Source organism: Podarcis bocagei (assembly GCF_964188305.1).
Source record: "Podarcis bocagei genome assembly, chromosome: 10".
NCBI lineage: Eukaryota > Metazoa > Chordata > Lepidosauria > Squamata > Lacertidae > Podarcis > Podarcis bocagei.
The window spans coordinates 38,637,284-38,652,156 of NC_138135.1; the positions used below are offsets into that span (position 1 = coordinate 38,637,284).

Consider the following 14,873-nt stretch of genomic DNA (forward strand, 5'->3'; position numbering starts at 1 on the left):
AATGAATTACAAATGTCTTATATATACTTTATGAGAACTTACTATTAGATTCTGCTTGTTACAATGCAATTCATATATAACGTAAGTCAGGCTTCCAACAACTGTTGCGACATCAGCTCTGTAGTAATCCGTGAATAGATCAATGCCAGGAATTAATATATCTGTTTCATATTGTGCAAAGTCACAATCTGCTTTAGGATGTGGTAGTGAAACTCTAAAGAGGGACTGAAAATTATACAGTTATTAAAATCTTCCAAAGCTGTACAAAGGTTTATACCCATTAAAACCACATTAATTAACGTATAGTGCTTCATATTAAAAAATTAGATGTTAATATAGAATAAATATTTGTTTTATTGAGCCTAGAATAAGTGGGATCATTACATTGCACAAATACTGCATGGCCACATATAGGAATCTCTCTTGCTTATTAATTAAAGTTTTAATTTACTCTTACTATCTAGATCTGAAACCAGACATAAGTCTTAAGTGGCCTGTTGACTAGAACAAGACTTCTTGAATGTTCTGCCTCCAGGAGTCATTTGAGAGGGCTCAGGGATACTGTGGTCCACTGGTCATAGGTGTGGAGCCACTTGCAAAATGAGTGGAAGAGTTAGACATAATCAATTGGCAGTGGCTGAAATAATTTCCAACTGAAAGATGGAAATTACAAATTGTTAGATTATTCCCTGCAGTGATTTCCTTGTAGCAGGCAGTTCTATCATTCATCTTTCCTTAAGCTTAGTGCATACGTTGGCTCTGGGGTTATCGTGGCTCATCCTTCCCATTTTAAGCAGAATTTACCAAACCAGATACTCTTTCCTTTCTTTCCCTCCTTCCAACATTACATGCTACAGCCCACTCCTGCTCCCCAACATGCCTATGCAAGCAACAACACTTTCATGGAACTGATGCTGATGCCGGTGTCAGCCCAATCCAAAGGCTACAGCAGGGTAGGGTAGGTGAGTCAGGAGATACTAGGCTAGCTACAGTGTTGAAAGCCACCTGAAAATGGACTGAGGCCTACTTGGTGGTCCTTGCTTGGCTACAACTACCACCTTGAATCAAACAGTCTGGCTGGGGTTTCCACTTCTGTCATGCCTTTTCATAGCTTATTTTGGGTTATGGCAGCTAAAGACACAGCCTCATCGTACTGAAACAGAACAACAGCAGACACAATATATGGCCTCTAGCTTCTGCAAAAGGGATAGTTTGCATATTTTGTGGGTGGGAGCAGGCTTCCCAAATTTCCTTTCTTCTTAGAAACAAAGGCAGGCAGAAGCAGCAGTCAGTTTCATATTGCCAAAGCCCTTTTGGAGCATCCTTCAATCCCCACAGTTGGAATTCCTAGCTCAGCTGCTCTCCTTCATGGATCTCAGTAGACTTGGTTTATTTTAAGTTGTTGATCATCCAAGCAAGTCAGAAATCTGCCTATGAGCTTTCTAGATTTCAGGCCCTTCCTTGCTTCCTAGATTACCAGCAGCTTTCTTTCCTTCACTACCAGATGTTTCAGAACCCTATTTTTGGTGGATTAACCCACTAAAGAGATTGTTCTGCAAACCAAGCTACTGAGAGGCTTTCACACACTATCACAGTCATTATTGCCAGAACCATTATCTACTTATTGAGAGTGAAAATATCAAAAACAACTTTTATCAGTTATTAGACAAGATACAAATTAAAACATATTGTTTACCTTGAAGAGAATGGCGGATAAAATGCAAGCTTTGGTTCTTAATTTCACATCATACAACAATATGTACCTATGTGCAGAAGGAAAAGGGGGGGGGAGAACACTGTGGCTGCTTTAATGTAACCAAAATTTTGAACTTATTTCTACCTGAAAACAAAACCCTTCATGTTTACGTATTGTATCAGACAATGATATAATGATCAGCAAGTACATTTTTCTACTTATATGCTTTGTGTATGATAAGTAAGATCTCTGAATGCATCACACATATATTTAAGGGGAACATTTGACTCATAATAGACTTGTAGTTATGCCTCAGATTCATGTTAAGGGTAGAAGAACTGGGGTAAAGAGGGATCACTGAGAAAGGGTGCTGCAGCATATCTGGGCTTCCTGGCAGTAGAGTCACTGCCACTTACTTGAAGGGAGAGGGAAAGGGGGTGAGGTGATGGGGAGGTCAGGCTTATTTGAGCATATTGCCAAAGCCAATCCAGCACTTCTGCTGATGCTCTCCTGGAGTGTGTGCAGAGCATATACCTCCTCCCTCCCTTCCTGCCCTCTAGGTAAATGTTCTGGTATTTTTATCCCACCCTTACTTTCAGGGTGGTACACGGGAGTATAATTTGTGTGGCTATATGTTTCAACTTGTTATTTTATATTAAATATTTTATATTTTTCTGGAAATACATATTAAATTCAAATGATAATAAAAAACCGACATGAAATTACAGGCAACTCCTGCTTTAGGCACATGCAAATGACACGTGATCATGCACACAAGCATGGCGTCAAACCTGGAAGCAGCCCCCAAATGTCATAAAAACATTATGAAAAGGGGAGGGGTGGGGCGGAGCTGGGCAAAGCGGGCTTATGCAGGTTTCACCAACATGTGTGGGGGTCTGGAATGGAACCCCTACACAAAATGAAGATTGCCTCTACAAGGTAACTTGGATAAAGATGCAGTATGAATACAAACTTAGACAGCATGTCAGAATGATTTATTTATCAGTACAGTGGTACCTCGCAAGACAAATGCCTCGCAAGACGAAAAACGCGCAAGACGAAAGAGTTTTCCGTTTTTTGAGTCATTCCGCAAGACGAATTTCCCTATGGGCTTGCTTCCCAAGACGAAACGTCTTGCGAGTTCTTGCAAGTTTGTTTCCTTTTTCTTAAAGCCGCTAAGTCGCTAAGCCGTTAATAGCCGCTAAGCCGCTAAGCCGTTAATAGCTGCTAAGCCGCTAATAGCCGTGCTTCGCAAGACGAAGAGACTCGCGGAACGGATTAATTTCGTCTTGTGGGGCACCACTGTATTTCTGATAGGCACTTTTTAAAAAAGAACTTCATTAACAATAAGAAGTATTCTATCCTTTATTATATACGCATGAATTATTCTAAGATCAGTGGATGAGAAGGTTTCATTATATACTCACTGAGCTATTTTAGCTGCTAAGATTGCTCCTTGTAAGCAACCCCAGATTCCACCCCGAGAAACAAATTTCTCACAGTAACCTTGAGAGCTATTTGCCAAGTTGCCAGTGGCATTCTCTGACAAGCCATCTAACTCGTGCCAGTGATTAAGTGCATCAACTATTTTCAGGACTCCATCAAGGCCTTGACACCAGCATTTGAAAGCAGCTCTGAAAAAACATTTAAAAATATCCAATGTTTCACTGACATTTATTAAAATGCAAGATAATGAAAATATTTTATTTGGCATCACACCCTCAAGCGCAGATGTAACAGGTTAATGAAATGCAGTGCAAACTGCAAAAACTGGAAAATCAAACACAAGAGGCATATTTTTTTCCAGTCACTCTTCTTATACCTTGGTCTGCAACTTAACAAAAAAAAGAACTCTAAGGAGGGACACACACACACACACACACACACACACACACACACACACACTATCCACCTAGTGGTGCAGCAATAAAACTGCTGGTATGTTTGCAAAGCTAAGCAGAGTCTGGTATAGTTTGAAATTGGATGGGTACCACATGTTGAGATTGTGCAATGCAGGAGATTTAACTAGATGGCCCTCAAGGTCCCTTCCAACTCTATGATGTCTGTGTTTTTTAAGTGACATGGCCAGGAAACCCAGGCACATAAATGCCCCACATCAATCAGAGGTGTCATTGCCTCCCAGAAATAGTAAAATTGGCACATGAATACATGATTCCCCTCTCTTTTTCAGAAACAGTGGGACAATCTACACAGGGATGCTGAAAAGCAGTTGCTTCCCAGGTAGGAACTAAGGAAACCTACGCAAATTCCAAAGCAAATGCAATTCATCATGCCCATTATGAAGGCTGGAAGGGGCTATAGCTGGAAGAGATCTGATTGCCCTGCAGTGTTGCTTACACTGAATATTTCAGGTCAGGCTCAGAATGGGATAAAGATATTGTCCATTGATTAATCCCGACACTTGGGCTCTGGAAGTAGTATAGAACAATCTTGCAGTGTAGGCCATTGTCAAATCCTGTTGCAAGGAAGGGGACTGTGCTGAGCAAGGATGCTTTATAGGAGGCCTGCAATGTTGTATACAGTAAATACTGTAAGACAGATGCCCTCCACACCTCTCAGGTTGCAGCAAATATTAATCTACTTAAACTGCACACACAGAGACATTTTCCCAGGCCAAATCCAGCACTCAACTGCATACAGAAGCCTCGCACCCCACTGACATGCATGCAAACCACTTGCACTTTTAAAAGTATAGTCCCAGCTGCCTGATGTGTAGTTTTCCATTTCCTAGTGAAAGGTCAGCAGCGTGGGTTGATGGCTCCACCTAGTGATCCACAGGCAGGCAGCAGCTTTTTGGGAGTCAGGACTTCCAACAGGCATTCAGGTCATGGACTCGCCAAGCTTGACAGCCGGGAGTGTAAGGGCAGAAAGAAAACATACCACCTCCCAATGTCAATGTGACTTGTGCTAATAACAAGAATCCTGCAGCCAACCCAACTAGGGCAGGGTGACCTTTCATTAGGAATTGGAAAAGTACACTTCAAGCAGGTGCAACTGTATCCCCCCCCCAAAAAAAAAATTTCCAGTGAAAGATCAGCAGAGTGGGATGCTAACCTTCCTAAGGTGTGAGTGCTGGTGCAAGAGGTTGTGGAGGAAGGACCTGCGGCAGGACCACCTGCCAAATGCCGAATCCAAAGCATCCTGGCGATAATGCCTGGTGAAGGTACTGGGTGCTGCCCAAGTAGCTGCCTGGCAGAGGGTGGGAGATTAAAAAACAGCTAGCGAGTGAAGGGAACCAGAGGGGAATGTGCCCATGGGGAAGGAGGACTATTACTAATTCCCTACGACAGAAGAGGAAAGGTTTAGAAGAAATTCAGAGAGCAGTAACTGAAAGATGAGCCAGAGCGATAATGACTGGCTGCACTTCAACCAGAGGCAGGAGCAGAACTGGCTGCATGCTGGCAATCCTGCCTCCCCAAAGGTTGCTCCCTGCCTTCTGGCCACTCTGCTGACCTTCCACTGGAAATGGGGAAATGTTAAAACTAAAACCAAATGAACATTAAGACCTAAATTAAAGTAGGCACACTTTCCTTCAAAGCTAACTTTTGTGTTTAGTTTTTTTCAGTTCATACAATCACATTTTATTTAGTTATTGTAAAAAACAACCACCCTGTTTATCACAATTTCATTTAAAAATATCAAAGCTGTTTATAGCAATTAAAATCACATAAAAATAAAAACCGATCACTAGCTGACTTATTATGTAAAATGTTTTTCTTGTTTTCCTCTGAAATACCCACTTGACTCAAGCAACCACATGTGCAGTTGCAGGATTGAAGTACCTGCTCCAAGGTGGAAAGAACAGCTGTAAAGCCCTTCACCACTCTTAACAAGGGATTCCCACAACATTTATGATGCAAACGCAAGCAAAGCATATGTCAGTAACACTGGCACACGCTTAAACATACAACCTCGTCTCAATCAAAACAATAGTATCTGCAGGCCCCTAGACTTCAGTTAGCAGCCTTTAGCTATGTTTTAGCTAATTATGCATTAAAACTGAAAATTTAAGGACAGTTTCATTTTATATCTGTTGCACTATAGATACCTTTTGTTTCCTGTATAAAAGTGAATATTTCCGAGTTCACTGAAAGCCTGCACCATGAGGTCTTGCTGATTATTTTTTTGAAGAGCCTCTGTTTTTCATTGGTTGAAGAATTTTAAAAAATAAAAATAGAAATATTAATACACACTTAATATATTTATGTAAATCAACTTATATGAATTAGGAAATAAATCATTATCCTAAATAATATTATTCATTTATTTCACTTATGAATCCCCATAAAAATCCCGAAGCCATTTAACAATAAATCAGGGGATGGGGAGCTAACTCAGGATCTCAGCCAAAGATCTTTTCTACAGTAGAAAAAACCATATCGGTACAGAAGAAACTTTCATGGGGTGGACAATATGCCACCAAAATTTGTGGGCACATACTTGTAAGCATATTTCTGTACATATATATTTGTAAGGGAGGCAAAACAAATTATAATCTTACCAAGAGTTTGCTCATATGAAGAGATGACTACTGACAGTTTTGACCGGGGAATGGAGTTGCCTTGAACCAAACTAATGCTAGTAAAATTTTCATTAGAAAAATCAGGTGGTTCTGGCTGATATGTGAACTCAGCCCCCATCATAAATTCCACTTTTCCATGTGAAGATGCCTTCCATCTTGTGTCTACTCTTCCACACTCTAGATTAGAAAAGTGATTAATATACTGAATATACTCTATCCAAAAGATTTTGATTCTGGTGGCAATTAATTGTAGAAAAAGATTAATTTCAAAGGTAATGCTCTGTAATTCCGGGGGGGGGGGGGATGCTTATTTACACTTCCTAGCCAACACAAAGATTGGCTGCAAATACTGAATCTGTATAAATTCTACAAACACAGAATTAAAATTAATTTGCCAAAGATATTCACATTTAAGGCTGGTGCAGATGTAAGAGAACAATGGTCCTCAACTAAGATAACCATGTAGTGGTTATATCACCAAACTCATAACTTCTTGTATGAATATAAAAAGCATCTGCATTAATAATTACCTACTTTTTCACACTAAGCTTTCCAGTATTTGACTTCTTAAAGTAGATCAATTGTACACACAATCTTGTTGTTAACCAACAGATGTTATAGCAATTACTCACCTTGTGTGTGAGCAAGAAATAATGCAAGCAATTTCCTGCTATATTTAATAGATCTACTGTGGTATTTTGCTTTTTCCAGGCTTTCACTGAAACACTGCAGTGCATCTGACACATCCAGAGGAACAGAAACCAGTGCTCTTCCTTGATCCGCATCTTAATTGAAGCAATAAATACATTAAAACCTAAATATGCATCTTTCCTTTCTTATACAGCAAAGGTTTTAAATGCTTCAATGATTTTGTTTCACATTTGACAACATCGGTCTAAAACAGACAACAAACACAATTTGCTTTAACACTGGTGAAAGGGTACAACTTACCGTATTTTTTGCTCTATAAGACTCACTTTTTCCCTCCTAAAATGTAAGGGGAAATGTATGTGAGTCTTATGGAGCGAATGCAGGCTGCGCAGCTATCCCAGAAGCCAGAACAGCAAGAGGGATTGCTGCTTTCACTGCACAGCGATCCCTCTTGCTGTTATGGCTTCTGAGATTCAGAATATTTTTTTTCTTGTTTTCCTCCTCCAAAAACTAGATGCGTCTTGTGGTCTGGTGCGTCTTATAGAGCGAAAAATACGGATATTTCCTCGAATCCGAAGAGAGGTATGTCAGGCCTTGGCCCAACTCCAAGACAGGCCACAGCTGAAGAGTCTTATTCGAGTACAGGCAGGCCAAAGACCAAAGGTGTCATGCTGACATGATTGAAGGCTAAAATTTGTAGATCAAGCATAAAATAGGGACAAGGAGTTTGTGACACAGTTTGCATATAGCGCTATGCCCAACCATGGCTTGGTGTGAATGAGATTCTGAAATAAATGATCATAGCTGCAGCACTCCTCTCCCAGTCCTGCTGATGCTACGCATACAGGGCTCAGCCATGGTTTGTCTTAGCTTAATGGCTAAACCCAATTTAATGGTATGTCTTTCTCAGACAAATTTCAAGCAGTTAACCCTAGAACAATCCTTGGTTCCAGCTGATGGTTTGTCTGGAGTGAGGAAAACCACAAGCCTGGGTTTGGACATAACACCAAGCCAAGCCATGGCTTAGTCATGGGTAGCATGGCAGCAGAAGGACCAGGAAAGGAGCAAAGTGACTGCCATAGTTTAGCTTAGTAATAATGTGAATGGGCACTGTGTGGTTACTCAATGCGATGAGTTGTACAGATTGAGGACCTAAGTCTGGATCAACATTTGCGTGTCAAGACCCCAAGGCCTCCCCTTTATGTTGAATAATAACACGTTTGGTTAATGGGCAAAATTTAGGCCACAACTTTATTGGTTACAGAATGTGAGCGATATTGGCTTAGACATTGGAATTGAACCGACTATATCTGACTCCTGCCTGCCTGCAGGAAGTCTCACAAGGCTTAACCACCAGTAGGGGGAGCTTGTTGATGCACATAACTGGAAGCTCCCCCTAGAGTCACCGGAAGGTCGTGCCATGGCCCTAGCCTCCACCCGGGCTTCGGACAGGAACCACGACCACCAGATTCCTTTAACAGAATACCCTTTAGTATGGAGGGGCAGGCGATGGCCACACCTCCCCCCCCAAACAAGGTTTTACCAATACCTAACCGCCACTCAAGCCGGAACAAGAGGGCGATCCCCTTACCGTGCTGCGGTTTAAAAGGGGTAAACCACACCCCACAGGCGACTGGATTGGCCGGCCGGGGGCCATGACATGGGGCTTCACCAACCCCCACTGCATGTGAAGGCCACATGATCCGACCACAACACCATCCCACTTGGAAGTGGGACTGCTTTACAGAACACCACCAAGGCCCCTTTTGGTCCTCAGATCAGAATGAGTGACTAAGGAAAAGTATCCTTCCTAGCACTACAGTACAAAAAAGATCCAGCTAGTAACCCCATTGGCAAACCAGCTGTCCCAGAGGTTTAGTAAGGGAGGAGCCAGGGCTTCTTGCCTGAATCCCCAGTTTAGGTCCCTTGGCATCTATCAAGACCAATCCCAGCTCCACCATATTAATAGCAACTTGTGCCTCTACACCACTTGTTTTCCTCCTCATCAGCAAAATAAAACCATATCACTCAAAAAGTTAACTAGGGTGAGGTGAAGGGCTCCTTTTAAATTGGATCAGCAAGAGCTGCAGCAAAATACACAAATTCTAATTCAGAAGGGAAAAGAACGGAAGTAGACTCATCTGCCTCTTCAATGAAAGGTCCCTGCAGCTCCATCAAAAAATCGAGATCCAGTATCACAGGAAAACAGAACAGAATATGGTAAATATCCTCTTTCTCACAGAAATGGCTGGCTGCATGTGACTGAGGTATGGCCTATTCAGACATAGTATAAAAATATTGCCATAGTACTCCAAAAGGACATGAACAGAAAACCTTCTGAAGATAAAAAGGACTTATATATCAGTATGTGCTCTGACCTTTACTATCAAATCCATCCTCATCAGTTGTTTCATTACATTTGGCAGCAGCATGCAGCTTTATCGCAACAAAGTCTCTACAGCGCACCTAAGAGAAAAATGTTTTCCACACTGTAACATCTATTGGCAATGTTTTCGAAATAATGTGACTAAACTCAGATTTTTATGTCAATATTTGGTTACCTAAAACTTTATTTCTGAAAATTCCTTGCAGAGAAATAATTTAGATGTGCAAACAATCAAAACTAATGTTCACCATCTTTAACTGATATGCTTCAAAATGAGGGTCTGTGCACTAGTACCCATTGTGGTGCCCTTGAAATGGTGTTCGCTCTCCCATCAACATTGACCGTGATGGCTTAGGCTGATGGGAATTTCTGTCCAAAAGCATCTAGAGGTCACCAGGTTGGATACTATTGCTACAGAATAATGTAAGAATATTACCCAGGCCTTTGGCTAACTAAATAAACTATTACCTTTTAAACTGTGTGTGTTGGGGAGGAGGAGATTTGTTTTTTGCTATGTTATGCATTTTTGTGTTTTTATATTGTAAACTAAGGGACGCAGGTGGCACTGGTGTTAAACCACAGCGCCTAGGGCTTGCTGATCAGCAGGTCTGCAGAATCCCTGCGACAGGGTGAGCTCCTGTTGCTCGATCCCAGCTCCTGCCAACCTAGCAGTTTGAAAGCACGAAGTGCAAGTAGATAAATAGGTACCAGTCCAGCGGGAAGGTAAGCAATGTTTCCATGCGCTGCTCTGGTTTGCCAGAAGTGGCTTAGTCATGCTGGCCACATGACCCAGAAGCTGTATGCCGGCTCCCTCAGCCAATAAAACGAGATGAGTGCCGCAACCCCAGAGTCGTCCACGACAGGACCTAATGGTCAGGGGTCCCTTTACCTTTTATATTGTAAACAACCCTGTGGTCCTCAGATGAAGGGCAGTATAGAAAATTATTTCCTACCTATCCTCCACCATAAAGTCACATATCTTTGCCCTGGTCTTCCACACCCGAGATGTATATATTGGGGACCCATCGTATTTTTGGTGACGGTGTTTTTTTGTTTTTTAATGTTGTATTTTAAATTGTTGCAGACCCCCACTCCCTCCTGGAACTTTAGAATGAAGGGGCGTGTGGAAATGTTGTCTGCCTCCAAGTTATTCACATGTAGGACTCAAAGTAAGCACATCTAAAACATTTCACCTTGCGTCCAGTATCAGTAACAAGATATTTGAATTTAGGGTGTGCGCTAGTAGAGTCACGGACTTGTGCTCTTTCCTGTAGTTGTCTCTGAGCATATACCACCAGTGGAATCAATTGCTCTGTATATCTCTCACTAGAAAAATCAGATAGATTTCAAAATTAAAAACTGCTAACGTTTTATTTCTTAAAAAACAACACACACAAGATTTTTCCCTTCAAAAAGAGCACATATGTTACTTACTGTGTAATTGTGTTGAACTGCATGGCTATGTATACTAGTGATTCCCACTTCTTCAAAAAAAACAGAAGCTCAATAGTTCGCAGAACCAAATTACGTACTCCTTGCAAATCAACAACACAGATATCATCAAATGGATATTCAAATGAAAAGTTAGAACCGCCTTCATCTTGAGCTATGCCGCCTACACAACTTGGAACACAGAAATCTCCTTCAGCTTCAACAATCTATGAATTCAAAACGGAGAGTAGTAAAGCAAGAATTCCAAATAGCTTTTATCAAGTCCCAGTTTCAGATATTCAGGCCACACACTTCAGGTGCTGGGTTATTTTGTGGTTCATGAATGTTCTGCAAATGAGCCAGGCTTCTCTTATCCTCAAAAATCTATTCAACTAACCTTTCTGGATATGGAACATCAGAGGTGGTCAATGCGGTATCCTCCAGATGTTCTTGGGCTACAACTCCCATCAGCCCTAGCCAGTGGGGCCAGCGGTCAGGGATGGGACTTATAGCCCAACAACATCTGGAGGGCACAACATTGAATACTCCTGTGCTTGTTTCCCCAATGCTGCACAGCTGCACCATTTGTTTGTTTATTCGTTTTGTTTATAGTACCCCTCCTCCAAAAGGCACTCTGGGCAGCAAAATACAAGAGATAAAACATTTTTAAAATCTTGTATTCTGTTGTCTGATGTAGAGAAGTATATATCCTTTAGAATATCCAATTTTATTACTAAGGCTCTACAAATTCATTTAACAAAATTTAAAGGAAGTATGGGAAATGATTTATCCCATAAAAAGGTTGGGGAGTAGAAATGTAAACCACTATTAGTAGCAGCATTGTTGTTGTTATTTTTATGCGTGTAATGGCTGTTTGCTAAAACTGAACTGAATCTTAATAACAATTCCAATGCAGCTGTAGACTGGGAAAGACCTCAACTCAACAGTCTTGTTTAAGGAGGAAGTCTTCAGTAGATGCCAAAAACACAACACAGACACCACCAAACTGATATTCAAGGAAATTCTGAAGGGTAGTTGACACAACACTAACGGCCTGATTTCTACATTGTGCAGAACTGACCTCCTGATAAGATGTGTGCAGAAGGTCCTCACCTGCAGAGAGCAACAATCAATTTGTTATATAAGGGGTGAGATGATCTTTCAGGTTTTACACTTACACAAGTACACACACCATTTATTACGGTGGACGATGAAGTCTTTGGGTTTGGAGTGGGCTATTGCTCTCCCACCTAATAAATCTACTATTCAGGTAAGACCTAGCCTTCTTAATATCCCAAACAACATTGTTTCCAATTCATCGTAATACAACACTCAGAAATTTTATATCATTTTAGAAAACAGAAGTTGAAAAATACCAATGTGTGATTTGAATTATGTGCTTGTTCTTGTTTTTATTTTGTATTTTTGTTTTGTGAATTGCCCTGGCATCTGCGGATGAAGGGTGGTATACAAATAATAAATAATAATAACAACAACATGTGATGACCACAATTTGAACGTATGATTAAAGCAAGCAAGTCTAACCCAAAGTACAAGCCACAGGAAGTGACCCATCAACCCCTTTAGCTCTATCTTCCAATCTGATTGGAAGATAAAGCATTTTCCTTGCTTTTTAGAGAGTGATCTGTCTGCTCTTTAGAGATAAAGAAGAGGCAGAAATATATTTTATCTGCAATCCTGGTGCTAAGCGCCACAGTGCTAAGATTGGAAATAAAGTCCTTAGCCTGCTCTTTAAAAGGCAGCATTTCTACCTCTAGAATAAATAGAATGCCCTCTGCAGCATTTTCAGCCACGCCCACCTCAGCGCTGGAATGAGAGTGCTGAAAATGGTGTGTGGGTGTGTGGGTGTGTGTAGGTGTCTTTATGCACGAGTGTATTACGAGTAGTGATTTCATGTCTGGTGAGTTTGTGCAATGTATGTGTATACTGTATGTATGGTGAATGTGTGAATGTGCAAATGTAGCAAGCATGAGTGGTCTTTATGTATGTATGTGCAATATGTGTATGCACACATATAAACCGACCACATCAACCACTGGGATGCAGACCTCAAAGGGGTGGCTATCCATCAATGTGCCCCCCCCCCAAAGATTAGCTAGTCCTGTTTAATGTTTGTGTTTTTAGAAGCCATATTGTAATATAAATTGTACACTGGATAGTAGCTGAAAGGTTTAAATAAGACAAGAACAAAGAAGAAATTCCTTTAGTAAAAATACATTTTTTTGCTGCTTGTAAATCAGAAACAAAGCTGAATACAGTATGCAGACAACCTTAATAAAATATATTTACCTTAACAGAATCAGTAGCCTGCAGATCAACCACCATATCAAGCAACATATCTGATGCCATGAAATATGGCAGCCAAATGGTGTCATGAAACAACTCCTTGGTAATAGGAAATGGTGCATGAAAAGATTGTGAATGTCTAATAATTGACTGCGCTTCCTGGGTATAGGTCCAAAGGTCTCGGCACACGTTCTGAAGCAAGGTCCAGTGGCCACCACGGTAGGCTAGTACCTGGATGGTAAAGTGTCAGATACAAGTCTGATGAGTGGAGCATGGAGATTTCTCAGTGATGTCAGCATTAAAACACAAACCATTTTCTTAAAACTGAGTCCTCAAAAATGGAGGGGGGTCTCTATACATTGGGATGTCTTATAGACAGAAAAATACAGTAACTACTTCTTCATTCTTACTTTTCAATAGAAAAAAAGGATACAAACTTCCCTCTACAGTGGTACCTCGGGTTAAGTACTTAATTCGTTCCAGAGGTCTGTACTTAACCTGAAACTGTTCTTAACCTGAAGCACCATTTTAGCTAATGGGGCCTCCTGCTGCCGCCACGCCGCCAGAGCACGATTTCTGTTCTCATCCTGAAGCAAAGTTCTTAACCTGAAGCACTATTTCTGGCTTAGCGGAGTCTGTAACCTGAAGCGTATGTAACCTGAAGTGTATGTAACCTGAGGTACCACTGTATAGCATGCAGACTACCCCACTGAATTCTCAGGCAGCTGAGAACACAAAAATATCCAAGTCATAGACAGGAAAATAACTGAGAGGAGGGAGGTTGGCTATTGCTGGAATGAAATGACAGAAAATAAAAGGAAATAAATAGAGAGAGCAAAGGAGTGCATGTTACCCTTCTATAGCCAAGCAGCCAGACAGTGATTAAAACTACATCTTTGTCAGCCATTTCAAGATATATTCATAAAACCTATTCATATTTTACTGGTGTTTTTCCACTTGTACATTCCCTAGCTATAATTTCTAACATATTTCCATGCTGCTGATCTAATGCATGTGAAGTGGTGACATTCATTATGAATGCGGCTTCACTTTGTGCAACATAATCATTACAGAAATGAGGTTCTGAGCCTACATGGTATTAGGCTGTGCTCAGTAGAACAGCATGTGCTTAGGAAGCTGGACAAGTCCCTTCTAAGTAGAGGTTTGGGCTTTATAGCACTGTGTGCTATGCTCCCTGAGGGGGCCATTCAGAAAACACAGCACAATCCAATATAAGATTGCATTTACCATATTATTTATGGATGCATTCACTTAATAAAAGCAAAAGGCAACAAAGTTCTACCTACTGCAAAGTAATTCTGGTGTTGCCTTTTAAAAGGTTTTCGTAAATACAATAAAAGGAACCAAGAAAAGGAATTCTTCTGATTCCTATTTTAGAAAGTATGCACCAGGTAGTACTTCCAGCTAGGAAAAAGCTCCTGCTGGTCTGAAAGCTGGCATCTAGGCAACAGGCTACCCAGAAACTCATTATTGGCCTTCCACTTTCTCTAGCGTGAAAATGCTTAGGAGTGTTCTCTGTGCTTGCTAAGGGGCTTCTTGCTGTCTTTCTGACTTCTTCCAGAGATATGTGGGATATGTACAATGCTACAAGCACCCCCCCCCCTTAAAGATGGTGGCCACTAGCCATAGTTCTGGACAGGACTGCCACCCAGGACCACAGTTATTGTTTGCACATCACGGAAAAATGTTCATTGTATGTCAAAATTGTGTTTCCCCTGCTGGAATATGAAAAGGAGGTTGGGGTATTCATGGCTGTTTTTGCCGAAGTATTTGAAGAAGGATCAAATGGTTTTTGAAGTTCTAGTGGGACTCTCTCGCTGTTTCAGCAATAAGACGGG

General features: G+C 41.1%; 1 protein-coding gene across 2 annotated transcripts in view; it reads right to left on the minus strand.

The window, feature by feature from the left end:
* Positions 1-14,873, minus strand: part of CFAP54 (cilia and flagella associated protein 54) — a 116,199-nt gene that overhangs the window by 39,472 nt on the left and 61,854 nt on the right. For both annotated transcript variants that reach the window (XM_081209623.1, XM_081209624.1), the window contains 10 exons: positions 13,018-13,245; positions 10,711-10,934; positions 10,470-10,602; positions 9,269-9,356; positions 6,872-7,024; positions 6,219-6,416; positions 5,766-5,853; positions 3,124-3,330; positions 1,697-1,763; positions 43-225 (listed from right to left, as the gene is read on the minus strand). In XM_081209623.1, the coding sequence (XP_081065749.1) occupies positions 43-225; positions 1,697-1,763; positions 3,124-3,330; positions 5,766-5,853; positions 6,219-6,416; positions 6,872-7,024; positions 9,269-9,356; positions 10,470-10,602; positions 10,711-10,934; positions 13,018-13,245 (1,569 nt within the window). The remainder of the gene's footprint in view (positions 1-42; positions 226-1,696; positions 1,764-3,123; positions 3,331-5,765; positions 5,854-6,218; positions 6,417-6,871; positions 7,025-9,268; positions 9,357-10,469; positions 10,603-10,710; positions 10,935-13,017; positions 13,246-14,873) is intronic.